The 18,559-nt window shown below is 48.3% G+C and overlaps 6 protein-coding genes across 9 annotated transcripts; 3 read left to right on the forward strand and 3 right to left on the reverse strand.

The window, feature by feature from the left end:
- Nucleotides 1–61: 61 nt before the first annotated feature.
- On the forward strand, nucleotides 62–2,297 carry LOC120904224 (putative uncharacterized protein DDB_G0267716). The gene is made up of 2 exons (XM_040314051.1): nucleotides 62–506; nucleotides 572–2,297. The coding sequence occupies exons 1-2, from the start codon at nucleotides 330–332 to the stop codon at nucleotides 1,448–1,450; spliced, it is 1,056 nt and encodes a 351-aa protein (XP_040169985.1). The 5' UTR covers nucleotides 62–329; the 3' UTR covers nucleotides 1,451–2,297.
- Nucleotides 2,298–2,338: 41 nt separating this feature from the next.
- LOC120904222 lies at nucleotides 2,339–4,319 on the reverse strand. Its single transcript, XM_040314049.1, has 4 exons — nucleotides 4,125–4,319; nucleotides 3,853–4,034; nucleotides 2,679–3,779; nucleotides 2,339–2,597 (listed from the first exon to the last, which is right to left on the reverse strand). The coding sequence occupies exons 2-4, from the start codon at nucleotides 4,027–4,029 to the stop codon at nucleotides 2,463–2,465; spliced, it is 1,413 nt and encodes a 470-aa protein (XP_040169983.1). The 5' UTR covers nucleotides 4,030–4,034; nucleotides 4,125–4,319; the 3' UTR covers nucleotides 2,339–2,462.
- Nucleotides 4,320–4,585: 266 nt separating this feature from the next.
- On the forward strand, nucleotides 4,586–6,279 carry LOC120904225 (ATP synthase subunit gamma, mitochondrial). Of its 2 annotated transcripts, none has more exons than XM_040314053.1 (3): nucleotides 4,586–4,734; nucleotides 5,012–5,180; nucleotides 5,282–6,279. In XM_040314053.1, the coding sequence occupies exons 2-3, from the start codon at nucleotides 5,017–5,019 to the stop codon at nucleotides 6,009–6,011; spliced, it is 894 nt and encodes a 297-aa protein (XP_040169987.1). In that variant the 5' UTR covers nucleotides 4,586–4,734; nucleotides 5,012–5,016; the 3' UTR covers nucleotides 6,012–6,279. The 2 variants fall into 2 exon arrangements, with proteins under 2 accessions (XP_040169987.1, XP_040169986.1); XM_040314052.1 differs by having other exon boundaries at nucleotides 4,587–4,734; nucleotides 5,015–5,180.
- A 145-nt stretch (nucleotides 6,280–6,424) lies between these two features.
- On the reverse strand, nucleotides 6,425–8,809 carry LOC120904223 (inactive selenide, water dikinase-like protein). Its single transcript, XM_040314050.1, has 3 exons — nucleotides 8,387–8,809; nucleotides 7,744–8,278; nucleotides 6,425–7,674 (listed from the first exon to the last, which is right to left on the reverse strand). The coding sequence occupies exons 2-3, from the start codon at nucleotides 8,248–8,250 to the stop codon at nucleotides 6,991–6,993; spliced, it is 1,191 nt and encodes a 396-aa protein (XP_040169984.1). The 5' UTR covers nucleotides 8,251–8,278; nucleotides 8,387–8,809; the 3' UTR covers nucleotides 6,425–6,990.
- A 542-nt stretch (nucleotides 8,810–9,351) lies between these two features.
- On the forward strand, nucleotides 9,352–12,139 carry LOC120901283 (cysteine-rich with EGF-like domain protein 2). 2 transcript variants are annotated; one of them, XM_040309016.1, is made up of 4 exons: nucleotides 9,352–9,484; nucleotides 9,691–10,692; nucleotides 10,777–10,872; nucleotides 11,886–12,139. In XM_040309016.1, exons 2-4 carry the CDS (start codon nucleotides 9,861–9,863, stop codon nucleotides 12,017–12,019), a joined length of 1,062 nt encoding a protein of 353 aa, XP_040164950.1. In that variant the 5' UTR covers nucleotides 9,352–9,484; nucleotides 9,691–9,860; the 3' UTR covers nucleotides 12,020–12,139. The 2 variants fall into 2 exon arrangements, with proteins under 2 accessions (XP_040164950.1, XP_040164949.1); XM_040309015.1 differs by lacking the exon at nucleotides 11,886–12,139 and adding an exon at nucleotides 11,137–11,789.
- Nucleotides 12,140–12,220: 81 nt separating this feature from the next.
- On the reverse strand, nucleotides 12,221–17,950 carry LOC120901284 (uncharacterized protein YJR142W). 2 transcript variants are annotated; one of them, XM_040309017.1, is made up of 4 exons: nucleotides 16,712–17,950; nucleotides 15,504–15,637; nucleotides 14,570–15,230; nucleotides 12,221–14,490 (listed from the first exon to the last, which is right to left on the reverse strand). In XM_040309017.1, exons 1-4 carry the CDS (start codon nucleotides 16,827–16,829, stop codon nucleotides 14,300–14,302), a joined length of 1,104 nt encoding a protein of 367 aa, XP_040164951.1. In that variant the 5' UTR covers nucleotides 16,830–17,950; the 3' UTR covers nucleotides 12,221–14,299. The 2 variants fall into 2 exon arrangements, with proteins under 2 accessions (XP_040164951.1, XP_040164952.1); XM_040309018.1 differs by lacking the exon at nucleotides 16,712–17,950 and adding an exon at nucleotides 15,742–16,465.
- Between the last annotated feature and the right edge of the window lie 609 nt (nucleotides 17,951–18,559).

Raw genomic sequence — 18,559 nt, forward strand, 5'->3', positions numbered from 1 at the left:
AAATCTCTCCTTACCGTTGCTATAAATTCGACGCGATGAAATAATAAACCTAAACTAGCAGACATTGAAACGGAGTTTACCCGTCTGCAGCACCCCAAAGCTGTCAAATTTGCTGCTACCACTACAACAGCACTCAAATTCAGCACTTTTTATCCGGAACGGAGCAGGACGCGCACTGACTGCTGTATGCTGACTGAAACGTTCGTAGGCTGGCGCAGTTGGAAGTTGCGTCTGGAATTGCCTCTGAATCCCACAGAAGAGCATTCAGAGCTGGTTAAAACTAACTGAAATTAGTGAACAGTGGCTGTGGTATTACCGTCTGCATCGAAATGAAGGAATTAAAGGCAATCCTACGCTCGCTGGTCATCTCCAACGCCGAGCGGGGCATGAGCGAGTATCAGCTCGATCGAGACTTCAAAAGCCTTGAAGGACGCAACATACCGTTCCGTGAACACGGATTCCAATCCCTGGATGCTATGCTGCGTACCATGACCGATGTCGTAAAGGTAAGTTTGTGCATTTAATGTGCTTGTTGTATTTGTCAAATTGCTCTCGTTTGCTTCTGAAACAGGTGATGGGCATCGGAACTGGTGCCACGGTGTATCCGGTCACGTCGGAGAAAACCCAACACATCCTCGAGATGGTAGAAAAAAGTAAGAAGAACAAAAAGAAGAAACCGAAATACACTGCTCCTTACGTTCGTAAAACAGCGTCGAACCCTCTGCCCAAGCCCAAACCAGTAGTTGCGGCAAGGAGCAACAGTTACGGCAAAAACAATAACTACAACTACAACAACTACAACAACACCAACTACAACACTAACAACAACTACCAGCACAATGGTACAGGACGGGCCGCGAATGCTGGTCAGAAAAGGCCTGCAACGGCATCGTCGTCCAAGAAAAAGCGAGAAAATTTAACCATCACTATCCCCAACGATGTAAACGAACAGTTCAACATGTTTTGGAATGCGATACAACCGGTGCTTAATACCTCGTACGGTCAGAACACACAGCAGCAGCAGCAGCAGCAGCAGTGGCAGTCGTGGGGCAATCAGTATGGTTACTACCAGAACGCACAACAGTACCAGAACAATTGCAACGGTAATCAGCAACGTCACGCCAATAACCAGAAGCCCGGACGTAAAGGACAGAATGAGTGGAGCAACAAGCGAGCCTCAACGCCGTTCTACGGGAATGGCAACGATTTTACTAGCGACTGCTGGAACAGTTACTACTCGCAGTTCTATGGGAATGAGCATTTCGGGGGCAACTTTTCCACTGGAGGTGGTTGTTATCCGAGCCTGCAGAATTACTATTCGAGCTACGGCTACGGTAACTTCCAGACCAACATGTACACCGATGGCGCCTGGGAGTGTAATTACAATGCCTCGTACGGCTACGATCAGTACGGGTACTTCCTCCAAGGTATGGGAAATAATTACTACTAAATTTTAGGTGCTATGGATTGTCGGAAAGTTGAAATGAAATGTTTAAAATTGTCCTATTACAAAGGGAAGGGAACCTGTTGTTTATGAAACTTGGTACAATTTGAATTTGAGGGCAGTTTAGGAGGGTATAATAACACATCTGTGGGAGTGCATGTAGCCCCTGCAGATCTTCCAATAGCACCACTCGTATGAAGTGGTTAAAATGAAATGGAAAAATCTGAACTCCTAATGTCTTAGCTCCGCTCAGCTACCCTACAGTTCGGCCAGTGCCTACTAGGAAAAACATTCCATCTTTGTTTTATTTGCTGAACAACAGTAGTGTCTCCAGCTGGTTTGGGGTAAACAATGTTTCATAGTAATTTCCATGCTTTTAATGGATTATTTCTTTTTCAATCCTTAAAATTCAAATCGGTCCGTTTCCTTATTTTTATTTTTATCATTTTCATATTTTTTATTAATTTATAATACAAACAGGTTTTTGTTCTTTAGAATATTTGCGAATATCATTTATTTGAACTTTCGCATTCGTACCAGCTCGTTTGATACTGTCAAATGTAAAGCTAAGTGCCAGAATTGCGACCTATCGAATCAATACCAAAACACCAGAAAGCGTGCGAAGTAATATCAGAAATATGTAATTTTCCCAGCGCGGGAAAAGTTACGAACGATAGTATTGGTAGGTAGATCTTCCTTCGTAGTTTTTGTTTGAGAAAAACGTTGAATGGAATGATACAGCCAGATAGATAGAGTTGGTAAGGCGCAGTAAATGTGTTAACATTCTGTTTGTTAAATGTTTCTTCTCTAGAAATACAGATGAGTTTAATAAAAACATTTAAATGTTATTACACCAAACAATGCTTCTTCAAAAGTCGAAAGAAAACACCCAAGTGTACGCTTCATTGCTTGTCATTTTATTCAATTTCTGAACGAACGGGCCTGGCCCGTATCACCTTGTCGCTTTGTTCATATTCTAAAAAATAAGTCCACTTATGATAACATCGGTTCGGTTGCATTACTCTGCCAACGACCAGGCGGTATCACTACGCAGCGCAAGCTGTCTGTTCAGCGTACTCTCGTCCGGATTGCGTATCAGCGAATCGATTGGACTGTTTAGCGAACACGTAAGTATCACATCCACCGTGCAATCCTGCAATAATTCGTAAAGAACGGGGTGAAATTAGGTTTTTTGTTAAAAACGAATCGAAACCAGCACACGTGTACTACTTACCTCCTGGTTCCTGCTGACAATGACCATATCCAGCACTTTACGATGAACCAATGTAGCCAGCTGGTCACAGCACGCGTCACTCCACGTGCCGTGTGCTGGTTTCACATATTCCAACGAAACCTGGAGCGCTTGTGGCGGTATCGATGCCAGTTCTCGTGCCAGGAATCTCACATCGCACAATCGCACGTACCGCAGGTATCCGTAGTCGATGTACAGCAACAGCACGCGCTGGTGATTGATTCCACCCATAATCTTTGCTCGATACCACTGGTTGTAGTATTTGGCTGCACAGTACAGACCAGCCTTTGCCATCGCTTCCGGCACGAGCCATTCGTCGCTGGACGCCTTCGTGCGGTAGATGGAGTCAATGTAAGGCGCAAAGCTCTGTAACTTTTCCGTTTGTTCCACCAAGTGTACGTGCAAATGCTTGGGATTGAGGGCTGCCGTCACAACCGCCTTATGGACGGTTTTCGGTTTCAAATGAGCTGGCAGAATCGTTTCCGCAACCGCTTCCCTTGCAGTCATAGCATCAACGGGCATCTGAATGACGCTTTCGTCCTTCTGTTTCGGTGCAGTGCTACCGCTCACGGGAACTTTCACACCATTCGTCATCATACTTTCCACTTTTGGGGAGGGTACAGCGATGGTTTCCCTGCTTGTCGCATTGCTTTGGACATTCTTGTTATGAGACGGGGTCAGCTTGTGACCACCAATAGGTACGGGTTTCCGTTGTTCTACTTGGCCGTTCAATTGCGTTTGCCTCTGTGTTCCATCCACGTTTGGGATCGCTTTCAGAGCGTTACTCTGCCTCTCTGCCCTTCGCATCTCTTCCCGTATGTCCTCTTGGAACTTTTGCATGTCAATACTCGGCGGAGGCCGCTGTAAGCCATTGTTCGACGTGAATTGTGTAAATTGGGTTCCTTGGGGCTTGTCGTGGTAACTGTTATTCCCTTTCACTGGGGTAGCCGTGTACGATGGCGGTTGGTAGCTGTAGATTGGTTTTTTGCTAGTGTTTTTACTTCTTTTCACCATTTCTCGTACATGTTGGGATTTCTCATTGGTGAGCGGTTGTACTATCGCGGTCAATCCAAAGCCATTGACCTTGAGCGAATGGAATGCATGAAATTAAAGGAACAATCATACAGAGAGAGGCTGCAATGCATTGTCCACTCACCTGTACGGCATCGGTCATTGTACGCAGCATCGCATCTAACGAATGGAATCCAAACTTCGTGTATGGGATGGAATATCCTTCGAGATTTTTAAAATCCTTATTTAGTTGTGCCACAGTGATGCCATTACCAGCGTTTGATATGGCCAGTGCTCGTATGATTGTTATTATTTCATCCATTGTTTCTGAAAGCCGATGAGAAAGGGATGCCGTATTTACAAAAGAACGTAATGACGCAGCAACAAACGGTCCTTAAAATACTCATGCTTTTTTACCTTTAAGTTTGTTTTAATGCAGATTGGCACAAATAGAAATGGCACCTCAACGAAACAGGCACATAAAATAACAAGTTAGAGCGATTAAAAACGTTTGTAAAATATATACACAATACGTCCGCATCAGCCGCGGCCGCCCTGGTGGAATGTTTTGTTTGCGACCGAGCACGATGTTTGCCGGTTGACAGATTCACTTGCGTGCTGGCAACACTGCCTGCTGGTGGGTCTTTTGTTATCATTTTTGGCGAACACTTTTTCTCAAATAATATTCCAAATCAAACGAATTGCGCAAATTGCACAATGAAACTATCCTTTGAGCAGTATTATATACACATATCCTAACGAAATGCATAGAAATGTATGCGAAATACAGTCAAACCAGTTTGAAGTATTTCACCTCATTGCATAAACAAACACACACACACACTCATAGGAAAACACATTTTGCATTCGATCGAGCCTGGCAACGCTGCTGACAATCGCGGATTGTACGACATCTTTTGACACCCGTAGAATCGGATGAGAAAATTCTGATCCGCTTTTGCACCGAACGACCGAAAAAGGCCACCTTTATTCGTCGACTTTCCTGTTGAAATCGCCAATAGCGCAGGTGAGCATAATCAGCGACCGCGGCCGGCGGTGAAAATACGCCCAGCAAAGTGTATTTTTGCATGTTAAAAATCTTACATAACACCTACACTGTTACACACCGTTCCCGGTGGTGTTGTGGGCATTTGGTTCAGCGGCATATCGGCTGCAGGACAGCAATGGCCACACCACCACAACCCCTCTGGCCGTGCACGGGATAAAGTGTTGTGTAATCGGAGCGGCTTATCGTAAATGATCGCTGTAATGTACCATCCGGGCATTTCCGGTTTTCTTTCCAGCAGCCATGTTCAAGTCCGTCGTGCCCGTGCTGTCGCAGGTGCCAGCTGAGCTATGCCTTGGTCAGCAGAACCGTGGCATGGCCACGCTGAAGGCCATTTCGATCCGTCTGAAGTCGGTCAAGAACATCCAGAAGATCACCCAATCCATGAAGATGGTGTCCGCCGCCAAGTACGTATAACCGAGCAGCAGATTGGGATTGGGGGAGGGGGAAAGTGTACGTAGTTTCGAGTGTACGAATGTTAGAATGCCCCGTCTTGCCGCCCCAACAGGTATTCCCGTGCTGAGCGTGATCTGAAGCAGGCCAGACCGTACGGTGTCGGTGCGCAGCAGTTCTACGAGAAGGCCGAAGTCGCGCCGAAGGAGGAAGACTCCAAGAAGCTGTACATTGCCATCACGTCGGACCGTGGTCTGTGCGGTGCGGTGCATACCGGCGTTGCCCGTTACATTCGCGGTGAGCTCGCCACCGACCCGAACATCAAGGTGATCTGCGTCGGCGACAAGTCGCGCGCCATCCTGTCGCGTCTGTACGGCAAGAACATCGAGATGGTTGCGAACGAGATCGGCCGTCTGCCGCCGACCTTCCTGGATGCGGCCAAGCTGTGCAATGCCATCCTGAACCTCGGCTACGAGTACACCGATGGCAAGATCATCTACAACAAGTTCAAGTCGGTCGTGTCGTACCAGGTGGCGGACATTCCGATCTTCTCGCTCAAGTCGGTCGAGTCGGCGGAGAAGCTGCCGGTGTACGATTCGCTCGACTCGGAAGTGATCCAGAGCTACCTGGAGTTCTCGCTCGCCTCGCTGCTGTTCTACACGATGAAGGAGGGCGCCTGCTCCGAACAGTCCTCCCGTATGACGGCCATGGACAACGCGTCCAAGAACGCCGGCGAGATGATTGACAAGCTGACGCTGACCTTCAACCGTACCAGACAGGCGGTCATTACCCGTGAGCTGATTGAAATTATTTCCGGTGCTTCCGCTCTGGAGAGCAAGGATTAAGCGCCCGAAGTTGCCGTTGGTGATGATGGTGGAGGCGTGTATTGTTGATTCCGTGCTGGCCGGTTTTCTGCCATCCTCGCTGCGTGCCGTCACTCCCGATGGGAATCGCTGCCCCAACCGGCCGGATCGTCTTTTTTCGAGCAAGAACGAATATTTCGCCGTGTAAGAAGACGAGATATGTGCGCATGGTGCTTTCGGAAAATCGTTATCTCTTCACGAACGCAAGCAGAAAAGAAATAGTAATATAAAAGTAAACAAAATCCCAAGACTTTACGGTAGTTATTGATTTCATGCGAATACATTCGAAACATAGATGAGAAATTATCTTCTTTTTGGAAAATGTCTCTCTTCGATGCTTCTGAATTTAGTAAGAAGTCATCGTTTTCAGTAGCAAATTATCCATTCGCAAGGTGTTGTTGTGTTTGATTTTTGTTTTATTTATGCGATATTCATTGGATTAAATCTAAGGGCAATGCTAATAATAAATGTTTCCTTTTCTTCATACTCTTTCTATCTCTCGATTTTCCTGGCTTTATAAAAATGTTCACGTGGCTTTACGTAAAAACAAAACAGAGGACATATCGTAAAATGTATGTACGAACGTACACTATGGTACAGATCATGTTCCCTTCCTTCTCGCACTTGGCATCTTCATCGGTTCCATAACTCAGTCGTCCACCCCTCGAGCCATTTTCATGTTTGTATCACCACTTCGTCAATCCTAGAGTTCATTTTGCTGCAAAAGTAGTTTCGTTTGTAACTCAAGAAAAATGTGTGCAACCTAACTTCGCCATTTCTGCCGGTTGCTCTAGCAACGAGCATCGATCAGAAAGTGTATTTTGTGAGTTCGCGCGTATTAGCGGAGTAGTAGTCCGTCGAAAGTGCAATGTACGTACGTATATGTGTTAACAGGCAAATGAATTATGATAAGCTAAGAGCCAATTAAAAAGAGGAAAGAAACGAAATCCAACACACTCCCTTAATCCTTTGCCGGCACCTCAATCACTCGCGGTTTGTCTATGATGCGGGCCGTGCGGCTGCCCTTCTCCACGATACCGATGATCCAGGCCTGGCATCCCTCCTGCTTTTCAATGTCCTTACAGTAGGCCGCGGCTTGCTCACGCGGCAAACAGATCAGCAGCCCGCCGGACGTCTCGGCCGAATGGCCCTGCAGCAGCTGGAACATGTTGCCGCAGGCCTTCGCAACCGCAGCCATCTTGGCGATCACCGGCAGGTTGTGGATGACGAACGATACCTCATTCTTTTGATGCGAGGCCAGCGTCTGGGCATGGCCGAGCAGCCCGAAGCCGGTCACGTCGGTAGCGCCGTGCGCGTTGTACTTGTGCATGAGACGGGCGGCGACCCGGTTCAGCCGGGACATCGAGTCCATCGCCCGGTGGTACGCCTTCCGGACGTCCTCCTCCGAGACGACCAGCTTGATGCGGTTCCACCGTTCCGACTGGTCCAACCATTGGTGCGCATTTACGGCCACCTGCGTTCCGAGCGCTTTCGTCAGCACCAGCACATCACCGACGACAGCATTATCCGGCACGATGAATTCGTTCTGCTGGCAAATCGTGGTCGCTACTCCCCCGATAGTGCACCACGGGTTAACGACACTATGGCCACCGGTCACACTGGTTCCCGCTTCCAGGGCGGAATCCTAAAACGAAACGAAAAGCCCGCCATTAACGATCGCTCAAACACGAAGCGTAGCTCCACTCGAAATTACCTTAAATCCACGCATAATCAATGGAATGACTACGTCCCGCTCTTTCTCGATCATCTTCGTGCTGACGGCGAGCAGCATCAGCATGTTGTCCACCTCCGTCACTCCCATCGCGTACAGATCGCTCAGCACGTTGGCGCACGCAATCTTGCCCATCATATACGGATCGTCCACGATTGGGTAGAAGAAGTCGGTCGTCTGCACCATGCACAGTCCGCCGTGGCGCAGCGGAATCACCGAACAGTCGAGCCCGATGCCGATCCGGGGCGAAGACATCGGCATGAACGGCTGGTCGGGATCCTGCATGTAGTCCTGCTGCAAGGACGAAACCAGCTTCTCCAGCACCTCCTTCGGCACTTTGCAGCAGCGGCCCTTCAGGTCGGCAAAGCGGGTCAGCCGGAACGATGCATCTAGATCGTGTGCGGTCGGATCGAACGGACGCCGCAGTACCATGCCGGTGTTACCGGTCAGCTCCAGATGGACCATCGGATCTTGTTGGTAGTCTCCCATGATGATGTTGCTTCACGACGCGTTTGAGCTACGGCGATGAGAGCACAACAGCACACACATGAGGGTGAAAACAGTGGCCAACGAATAATTTATGTTACATTCGCGAAAAATGGCCTCGCCTTCCAGTACTACTTACCTACAAACGGGTTGCCTTTCTCTGACGAAGCACGTATCGTATCTGTGTTCTGTATCTCAACAGCCGGCTTGTCGGGCAGCTTTGGCAGAGGTAGCGAAGCGGTGTGGCGTCGCCAACTAGATGAAGATTTTCACACACTGAACGCACAGCACAGCAACAACGCGGGCCAGAACTTGCGGGGCCCAACTGGTACGTCCCGCGTGGCTTCTTCGCTTGGTGCAAACGTTTTATTGAAATTAAATGTTGCTAACAACAACTCGCTTCACAGACCCTGCCGCCGAGGTGATGAGTGGACGCAAAAGTTCCTAGGGCAAAATTTAAGGTTAATACCTATTATTGTTCCACCGTCGCTAGTGATGGCCAACGCTGTAAAATGCACGCGCACTGGCGATGGTCGATGCTGCTGCGCGAGTGAGAGGGCAAGATTCTAGAAGCTTCTTTTGGATTACCCGCTTGTGGCGGTGCACAGTGGGCTCGCGTCATCGAGGGGTTCATTGGCGTTGGTTTATTGCTGCGTTGGCAGGATGCGGTACGTATTGAAAACTACGATACAGGAATGTTTAAAACGACAAAATTAACATTGAACAGTGTATTAAAATTAATTGGATCATGTTTGAACAACCACACCGATTAATTCTTACTAAAATGCATTGTTTTTAACATTTTTTGTTTGGTGTACCGTTTTGACCATTGAAAATAGTCCATAGTGCCAATAGGTGGTGGTCTCGGACGTCGGTACCGAACGTTGAGAATGAAATTTACAATTCAAAATACAGTTTTCTGTCACTTTTAAAAAGCTTTCAAAGATTCCAAGACACTTCAGGGAGCAGAAATGCTTCTTTCGAAGCAAATAAGGCATCTTTGTATGATGAATTGGACTAAAAAAAAAGTTTTTGCAATGTAAATAAAAGCGGCACAGGGAGTGCTTTTACAGCGGCACGCAACGCAGTGTAGACGAGCCTTTCGCAGAATGCGCGAACCAAGGTACACGTCAGTTCAACAAAACAAAACCCCGGCATCGAGCCCTCCTCCACCCTGCCCGAGGCGCAGAGAAAAGGGATTTTGTGTGTTTCTTCCGTGCTGTCGACCCAACTACTGGTGAGTATTTGGAACGACAAATTTTCCTATTTTCTGTACTTTACTACCCCAACCGGAGGGTGAAAAACGTTGCTCTTAAGCGACCATCAGCTTGAGAGTTTAGGAAATATACATTTCCGGGCATTATGAGCAAATTTTCATACAACATTCCACCTGCGGGTTCATGTACCTGAAATCCGATATTTATCGATTTTTCGTTACCACAGATCTGTGTTCGTCTTTCGTGCCTAAAGCTACCCAGGCAGGGTGTGTGGTCGGCTGACTGTGTGCTGTGCGTTATCACCGTCCCGTAGCGAATCCAGAACCATCGACAAAGAAGGCAACGTGGAAGAATCGTTTCTCGTACACCTCCAAAGAAAGAATACACGTGTCCGTGATGCGACATTCGAGAGCGATTGTGGCCAGCCTGCTGCTCGTGGCCCTGCTTCCAACGCTATCCCTCGGGGACATACCGAAACCACCCTCGCTGTCCGCCGGAGGAGGCACCAAGAAGGACAAACTTAAGACTGAAAAACTGCCCCCCTGCAAGGCGTGCACCGTGCTGGTGAATTCGTTCCGCGACGGCATCAAGCGAACGGAACGGGCCAAGCACGATGGTGGCGATGCGGCCTGGGAAGAGGAACGGTTGGGCAGCTACAAAACCAGTGAACTGCGGCTGGTCGAGATCCAGGAGCGGCTCTGCACGGACATAGTGCGGGGTGAGGACCAGTGCCATCAGCTGGCGGAAGACTACGAAACGCAGATAGAGGAGTGGTGGAAAAACCATCAAATCACGCAGCCCGATCTGCACCGGTGGCTGTGTGTGGAGCAGGCCGCCGTCTGCTGTCCGGACGGATTCTACGGCCCGAACTGTGAACCGTGCCCGACCTGCTTCGGCAACGGGAAATGTAAGGGCAACGGCACCCGCAAGGGCAATGGGAAGTGTGCCTGCGACGAGGGATACACGGGCGACAACTGTGATAGCTGCAGCGAGGAGCACTATCAGGCATTCCGGGACGAGACGAAGCTACTGTGCAGCCGGTGCCATAAGGCGTGTGCGGCCGGCGGCTGTACCGGGGCCGGGCCCAACTCGTGCCGGGTTTGTCGCAGCGGCTGGGTGATGGACAGTGCCCGCGGTGGCTGTGTGGATGTGGACGAATGCATTAAGGAGGCTCCATGCACGAAGCAGCAGTTTTGCGTGAACAATGAAGGCTCGTACAGCTGTTTGGGTAAGTCTGAGGGCTTTTCCCTCGGTGCTCGACTTTTACTGATAAGATTGGCTAATGATTAATTACATTCGTTTCTCGCTCCAGAGTGTGATAAGTCGTGCGAAGGCTGTAATGGCGATGGTCCAGATTTGTGTGAAAAATGTGCCGAAGGATACGAGCTGCGGGACGGAATGTGTACAGGTAAGCTTCGAGGCATGTTTTAAACCGTTTCCTTCCATCTCTGCATGCATTAGTGTTGATCCGCTTGAAAGTTGCTCTTGTGTTCACGTTGCTTTGTATGATTATCATTGTACCTTTTCTGTTGGTTTGAGCTATGAGTTGAATTTTGTTTGCAACGTTCCATTTTTTCCCCATTTTGTTGTGATTTATTTCTCTGGAATGTATGCCTTTTGGCCGTGGCCGATGCGTGACTAACGCCCTTTGTTCGTCCGCAACACCAAACAGATACGTCCAACGAGAAGCGCAACCAGTACGCCACCTTTACGCGCTACCTCACCTACCTCGGTCTGTGCATTGCCACGTGCATCGTGCTACAGAACTCGACCTGGCTGGCGGCGCTGGTCGGTCTGGCCGTCGCGGTTTACATTTCCGTTTCGGAGTACTGGCTCAACACGGCCCCGCAGCAACCGGCGGCACCTTCGCCGCGGATTTTAGACGAGATTCTACAGCAGCATTAAAAATAGAACAACTTCCACTCGGCGTGTGCTTGTACAGAGCGCACCCATGCATGATTCGCCGAGGTACACGTGGGACGGGAAGACGGGCTCAATTTTATCTTCGACACTTTTATGAAAGAAGGTTGTGCGGTTATTTTTGGTGCTGTCCTAGGACGACCATTTTTAGTTTTGAGATACGCAAAGCAAAGTGTTGGTGTTGATTGGACAAATCAGACTTATGGAATCGGCTCTCTTCCACACGTATTAAACTTTTAAGAGCAAGCGAATCCTTTCTCTACGACTAAGTAATCAGAACAAAAGATCCCATGGCACGGCATCGATCGCCATTAAGTCTGAAATGATGAGTGAATGAGTGAAACAAAGTGCATAGGGGTGACATTTTAGGTAAAACGAATAAAATAAACTCGTAACAAACAGTAACAGAAACTCTCCCATACTTTGGTAACGTCCTCACACTCCTGTGTTTGCGTTCGAGTGTTTGTGTGTGATGTATGCTCTTTCGTTCCACTACTGCAGCGTCATCGGATGATACGGGCGTGCCGGAACAACAGTTGGATCCGCCTAGCTTCTCTTCAACTCGGGAAGGCGAGCCCCATCCCACTGAGCTAAGCGACGGAGAAGATCCTGCCGCGCCAAAGGATGAACTGTAGCAAGAGCATTGGGAGCAGCGCCAAAGCAGTATCTTGACAATGTGATCAACCTAACTTATATGAGAGTGTAAATAGTGAATGCCGACGCGATTGCAAAATAAACCAAACTACAAATCATAACTTAGAATGCTCGATCTACCTGCGATCACGATGGACACACATGCTCAAGTGAGGACCGTTCGGAACAGAACTAGCACATCGTTTCCTGTTTTCAATATCGTTTTTAATGGGTATACAAGAAAGAACAGATTCTAGGTTCAATACAATAAATATTTCCTCCGCTCGTTCCCAATCACGCGTCAATCCCTCCTCCCCACGTTCCCAATTCCCGCAGAGTGAAGTTACGTTTCGATGTTTTGCTTTTTCTCCTTAATAGTTTTTGTGTGTTTTTTTTTTGTGTTTATATCGAAAGGCATAGAGTAACGGCAATGAAACTACAACGCAAAAAAGGGGGGATACTATCCTAGCCTTCTTCAGTCCTTCTTGGGCGTGGGACGCGAATGTTCCACAGTTTTTTCGTAGGTTGCGAATGGAACAAGTTGTAAACGGTACACGGTACACATACGTATATATCTGTGCGTAACTATAAATAATACAATTATAAGACATTGTAAGCGCTTACAAATCAAGCTGTGTCTTTTCACAGCAACGGAGCGAGCAGTGAATGTGATGCGATCATGTTAAAGTTCGTCGTCATGTGTGTTGCGGATTGAAGAGGGTTAGTAAAAGTCTTGGTCAGGTCGTGTAAAGCTCTGAGAGGGCTGATGATGGCACAGTGAAGTTAGTAAGTCGAACACAGTTTGACCGAACACAGATACGCTTCCGCCTGCGGTCGTCGTGTTTTGCACAAACAAACAAAAAACTATAACCAAATGTGTGAATGCAAAAAGTTCCATTTTTACCTATCTATTCAACTTGTTCATTCGAATGTTGTCTTCTCTATCGCTCCGCTCTCTATCCGTTTCCATCAAATTACCCTACTCCATGGTCCTACTTTTAATTCACCGTCCTTTTTTCTTTTGTTTTTAAACGCTACACACATGCTTAAAAGCTAACGCTAAACCAATCAACGTTACAGAAGAGCGCGAGCGCGCGCCGCAACACGTGATTCTAAATAATCAGAAACGATTGTTAAACGGTAATACAATGACAAACCAACAGTGTGTAAAAAGGCCTAGTTTTACGTCGGATGTGTTCTGATTGGACATAATAATACCGAAGAAGAACGTGGCACGCGTGATTATGCACGATTGTTTTCTTGCTTATTTAACACGACTAATTGATTGCTTGCTGTTGTTGTTGTTGTTGCTTGGGGGTGTTTTGGCCAGACGTGATTATTCATTGTATCTTCTGATTCTGATTAGCGATTCGCGAAGAGCCCCCGTTCGATTGGGTGAAAGGGGTTTTAACTTAATTAGTAATAAAACACACATTGTCATTACGTTTTGATGTGATGAAAGGGCACTAAAACATCCTCCCTCTTGCTGGCTTAATACATCTGTTTGTGTGTGAGTTAAGGGACGCATGTAAGCGTTTTTTTTTTTGTTGCAATTAAACCTTCGCTTTAGTGTACGCTGCTCTGAATTATCTTGGATAACATGTTGAATTTTGGTATATCTTTTCCTGTTCACTGCAGCCACTGCAGCTGTACGGGTGTGTGTGTCTGTTAACCTATAAATGTGGCTTATCTTCATATATATTTTTTAAATTCAATTATTCATTGATAAGCATTGTATGCTGCGATAGAACGAAACAAAAAATTACTTTGGGCTTAATGATTAAAACAAAAAACAGACAAATTAAAAACAAAACACCAGACAAACGCGAATCTCTTCTCTAAAGCACAGCTGCGTCGCATTCGCGCGGCTCCTAGAATAATGTATTAACTGTTATTAAAACTCCCGTCCAGGTGTTTTGCTTTATCAGCCTTTTTGCTTAAGAAAGTTGTTTTAAGAACAACGCTATAACGCGCGCGCGCACGCACGCACGCACGCACGCAAGCTAGAGCTTTCCCTTTGAACCGTTTTGCATTTCACTTTGCTGTCGTAAAATAAAACGCAACTGCGAACGCCCATTCTTAATCGTTTACCATTCCCCCATCGAGTCTTGTCTGCCTTCCTACTGCTGGTGTTATAAACACGTGAGCGCTTGTAGCGCGTGGCTTCTCATGATCGTTGCATGCATTACGTACATTAAGAACTTCCTAGCGTTCCTTTCCCACCCCTTCAACATGGCTCAACTTTTAGTGGGTTTTGCTGCAGGTTTTGTTGGCTAGATTGATTAGAGCTTACCGTTTTCGATACTGTTTTTAACATTGTTGATGCTGCTGCTGCTGCTGAGATCTCGCTGGTTCGTTGTTGCCGCAGTGGCGTTGGCCTCTCCATCATTTGGCGTGGTTGTCGTTGTACGATAGGTGTACAAGCTTTGCAGCGGAACGTGCAGCAACTCGATCACTTGTGTGAAGTTTGATTCTAAAAACCAAAAAGAAACAGATCACCGGGTTAGAGATCACGCAATTGTGCATTACTGGTGTGCGTGTGTGTACATTACCATTTTCCGGCGTAATAATACCATGGCGGATGAGAAAATCGATCACCACCGGGCAGCTGGTGGTTTTGAAGTCGGGCATAAACACACGCTCGAGACATTCGTGGGCCGGCAGCAGCTGAAAGTTCTGCACCTCGCCGTCCGAATTGTCAGGCACAAAGTCTTCGGGCAGCTCGAGATCGTACACGAACTCGGTGTTGGGGAACAGGCCCCGTTCGCTTTCGAAGAAGAACGACACGCACCCGGCGGATACGAGATTTTTTATCAGATGCCCCGGTATGGAGGCCTCCTCGGCCGCCTCCTTGATCGCCGTCTCGAGCACACCGAACCCGACCGCCAGCCCGCCGCTCACCATGTTGTCCCACTTGCCGGGCCACGTCTGCTTGGTGTCGGAGCGCTGCTGCAGCCAGATGCAGAGGCCCTTGGTCGGGTGGCGCACGTACCCGTTAATCTCCACGCCGTAGTTGCGCACCCCGAACAGGCACGTGGCCGACCGGTCCATCTTTAGCAGCGAGCCGGTGGACGACTTGACGTCGTAGCACTCATCGCGCCATCCTTTCAGCGCAACAAACATGCCCTGCTCCCGGAACTCGCGCAGTATCCTTTCCACCTGCTCCGAGCGCGTGTTGTAATCCCGAAACGCTGGATTCAATTCGACAATGTTCTGCAAGGGGCGGAAAAAACAAATTCACATTAGAACTGTGAAGTGCTGGGACTGCCTCGTACAGTAAAGAAACTCTCCCCCGCTTCCTCGCCCAACACTATCGCACAAAAACGATTGTCGAACGCTGGTGCAAATTCATCCGTATCATGCTGAGAATGCGCGATTTAGCTTATCGCGCATAGACAACCCCAAAAGCCCTTGATAGGGTGTGTATATTATCGTATCGTTCCCTCCCAGCCCCGCCCGAATAGCTGTCCCTTGTTCCGCGCGTACCTGCTTGCCATGCTCCGGTGCACGGACGTGAAATACTTCGGGATACTTGAGCAACTGCTCGATCACATTCTGGCTGACCAGTCCAACCTGGTGGCCGTCGACGACGAACGGGCGGCAGTCGCCTTTCATGAAACCTGCAAAAGTCAATGCTCATTAGCGGGATTGGTAGAGAAAAGGGGGGCAGGAAGTGGTGAAAAGGGCCGAGAACGAAGCGGCATGATTAGAATGGGTACGTAACAGATGGCAAAGCGATTAGCGGCGTTGCGTTGCGTGTTCTAAAGCGCCACGTTGGAATGCCATGCTTCTCTAACACCACCACCACGCTGTGTGGCGGCAACACTAGCGGAGAAAAGTAAACAGTTGTTTATCGTTTTTGTCAAACAGCTGATAAACGCAAAACGAACTTTTCATAGCTGAACTTAACGAACGCGAAGGGACGTCGGTCGCTTGGGTGTGTGGATGGCGCTGGCGCCTCCTCGTTCTGGTGTACGCACCGATCCGCGCGCGAGGTGTTCAACCGCGAGGGTCGCACACACACACACAGCGCACGAGGTGGGATGTTTTGGGGACGAAAATGTCGTGGCAGTAGAGCGTGACGTGACGCAGTGTTTAATTAGCTTGTTTTCACTCCTGCTAGCCTGCGCTTGGGGCCGTGCCGAGTCCGCGGCATATTTGTTAGGGCATAGGTTTATTTTAAAATTTCTTCTGCCAATTCGCATTCGCCGCAGCGGGATAGGCGACGATGGGATGGTCGTGCGGTTTTGCAGGTGGGACGGAGCGACCCCCGCTTGCTCGTTGCAATTTTGTGTTTGTGTACACACAGAGCCGTGTTTCTCTTTCCAACACACAAGCATGACGGCGGCTGGTATTGATCTTGGGTCCCGTTTTTTTTTTAGGGTTTAGGTGCGATTTTTACACACGTTCACACTTTTTGGAGCCCACACGAGGTCGCGCATTTCGTCACACACCCAGTCTTCACGCCCTTTATCTTGCTACGCTGAGTCCCCCGGTGCTGCCGCTGTCGGTTTTATGCAATCGTTCCTTCACACCGATTGTGACGACGACGACAGAAGCGAATTTTATTGGCCTTTGTTCGCGAAAAAGGAAAGCTAAAGCACACCGACCGACGTCACCGGCTCTCCGGGGATCTGCAATAGACACACAGGAAGACGCCAATAATCACCAACCATCGCCAAACTAGCGCTTACCGTTCAGATAGAAGCAGTTGAACTTGTGGGCAAGCTTCAGCAACCGTGACATCTTTGGATCTGACTGCTGCTGCTGTTGCTGCTGCTGTTGCTGCTGCCCATCACTTGCCGTTGTCATTGTTGATGTTTTGAACGGTTGAGATGCGCCTTGATGTGTGGTGTGTCGTTGTCTTCGTCGTTGTCGTTGTGTCGTGGTCGTCGTTGTCGTTGTGTCGTGGTCGTCGTGGTCGTTTCGGATGTTGGCTGGCAAAACACTACACCACCACTGCGGCGCTGCGCTGCCCGTTTGCTTGTGTACGTAGTAGGTACGTCCGCACGCCGTCAGCCACCGCAAGCCGCACTCACATACACACAAGCACACACACACACACACACACACCCAAATGTTCGCTCTTTCGCTTCAGCAGCAGCGCGGTTTGACACACACGGGCGCCGCACGGATGGGAAGAAGAATACCGCGAACTTTATCGACGGAAATGCACCAAAGTGATCCTTTCCTGGCCAGCTGCTTTACGTCGTCTTACGATTATCCTTCGCTGTGGCGCGTTTGTGGTGCCCGCAGATGGGCAGCTAACCGTGACACACACAATCCTATTAACGCCCTCCTTCGTCAAATGGCGACACTGCTGTGTGCTGCTTTGTTGGTACGTTTTGCATACCGCTTTTTTCCTTCTGCTACCTCTCGACGAGTCCAACGAGCAAAGCAACCCCTGCCGAAACACGTTTTCACACGAACGGTGTTGTGTAGGGCGCGCCAGGGAAAAGCGATTTTCCCGTACAACCCCTTTTCCAACCGTAATGCGATATTGTGAGCCACTTTATGTCCACACCTAACCGCCCGTGCTCGATCGGCGCCTCCCACGGGCTGGTTTCGAGTTTTCCGTGAAAAACCTTAACACACACGCGCACACTTTTGCTTCTGAAAAGCAGGAACGCCTATCAGCCTACTGTGGGCCGTAGGAAAAATAGGTTTTCAAACCCACAAGTGTCGTCAGAAGTCGGGGCCGCGCGCGCGTCCGTAAGAAGACCGAAGACCGATTTTCCACTGCAAATCCCGCAATGGAATCCCGACCTCAGCCGGCTTTTGTTGCTTGCTACTGCTGCTGCTGCTGCTGCTGCTTCACGAATTCACGGTTTGCTCTCTCGCACGGGTCTCTCGCGAGTTGGGGGTTTGAAATTGTTCTTTCGAGCGCCACGGCCGCTGCTTGCCATATGCGTGTCTCTGTGTGTTTCACCCCTGCAACGATAAAAATCGTTCAGCACAGGTGTGTGCAACTGTGGCGAACGTGTTTCCCACACGGTTTCGATGAGACACTTTTTTATCAGGAACAGCACTTACTAAGCGTTGTTGAGGTAAGGTACGCAGAAAAGGAAAATTTCTGCTGGAAAATTACGAAGTGTGGCCAAGGAAAAATATGTTTTTTTTTGTTGCTGCAAAACGAGTCTGACGCCTCTGGTTGTATGGGAATATAGTTCGGTTTATAAGCTGCGGTTGATCGTTTGACTTGAGTTAGAAGCAAAGTGCGATTCAACTCGAATGTCCGTTGCTCATTCCAATAGGAATATCCAATTGGAAAATGCTGTATCGTTTGTGAGTTTTATTCTACTGGAATTTCTATTTAGCTTTTGAATTCTGTCGACGTTTATCGCAAGTAATATTAGTATTAATTTAATAATAGTAACAAAAAGTTGTACAAAATGTTTAAGAAATAAATAAATAAATTATTCAAAAGGTAGTTGAAAATCCCTACCACTTTCTGCGTTTGCAGAGCGCCCATAGAGACACCTTTTTTATGTTTAAACTCTCACTCTCTCTCGGCTCTCAAATTTCGGATTTAAAAAAACAAC

This window comes from Anopheles arabiensis, chromosome 3 (assembly GCF_016920715.1).
Source record: "Anopheles arabiensis isolate DONGOLA chromosome 3, AaraD3, whole genome shotgun sequence".
NCBI lineage: Eukaryota > Metazoa > Arthropoda > Insecta > Diptera > Culicidae > Anopheles > Anopheles arabiensis.

Coding starts and splice junctions, on each gene's coding strand:
- LOC120901284 (XM_040309017.1), bottom strand. CDS start 16,829: ATGACAACGGCAAGTGATGGGCAGCAGCAACAGCAGCAGCAACAGCAG. Junction 15,638..16,711: donor CAACTGCTTCTATCTGAACG/GTAAGCGCTAGT, acceptor TGACTTTTGCAG/GTTTCATGAAAGGCGACTGC. Junction 14,491..14,569: donor TATTATTACGCCGGAAAATG/GTAATGTACACA, acceptor TTTGGTTTTTAG/AATCAAACTTCACACAAGTG.
- LOC120904223 (XM_040314050.1), bottom strand. CDS start 8,250: ATGGGAGACTACCAACAAGATCCGATGGTCCATCTGGAGCTGACCGGT. Junction 7,675..7,743: donor TGATTATGCGTGGATTTAAG/GTAATTTCGAGT, acceptor GTTTCGTTTTAG/GATTCCGCCCTGGAAGCGGG.
- LOC120904222 (XM_040314049.1), bottom strand. CDS start 4,029: ATGGATGAAATAATAACAATCATACGAGCACTGGCCATATCAAACGCT. Junction 3,780..3,852: donor CAATGACCGATGCCGTACAG/GTGAGTGGACAA, acceptor CATTCGCTCAAG/GTCAATGGCTTTGGATTGAC. Junction 2,598..2,678: donor TTGTCAGCAGGAACCAGGAG/GTAAGTAGTACA, acceptor GAATTATTGCAG/GATTGCACGGTGGATGTGAT.
- LOC120904224 (XM_040314051.1), top strand. CDS start 330: ATGAAGGAATTAAAGGCAATCCTACGCTCGCTGGTCATCTCCAACGCC. Junction 507..571: donor CCATGACCGATGTCGTAAAG/GTAAGTTTGTGC, acceptor CTTCTGAAACAG/GTGATGGGCATCGGAACTGG.
- LOC120904225 (XM_040314053.1), top strand. CDS start 5,017: ATGTTCAAGTCCGTCGTGCCCGTGCTGTCGCAGGTGCCAGCTGAGCTA. Junction 5,181..5,281: donor AAGATGGTGTCCGCCGCCAA/GTACGTATAACC, acceptor CCGCCCCAACAG/GTATTCCCGTGCTGAGCGTG.
- LOC120901283 (XM_040309015.1), top strand. CDS start 9,861: ATGCGACATTCGAGAGCGATTGTGGCCAGCCTGCTGCTCGTGGCCCTG. Junction 10,693..10,776: donor AGGCTCGTACAGCTGTTTGG/GTAAGTCTGAGG, acceptor TTCTCGCTCCAG/AGTGTGATAAGTCGTGCGAA. Junction 10,873..11,136: donor GCGGGACGGAATGTGTACAG/GTAAGCTTCGAG, acceptor AACACCAAACAG/ATACGTCCAACGAGAAGCGC.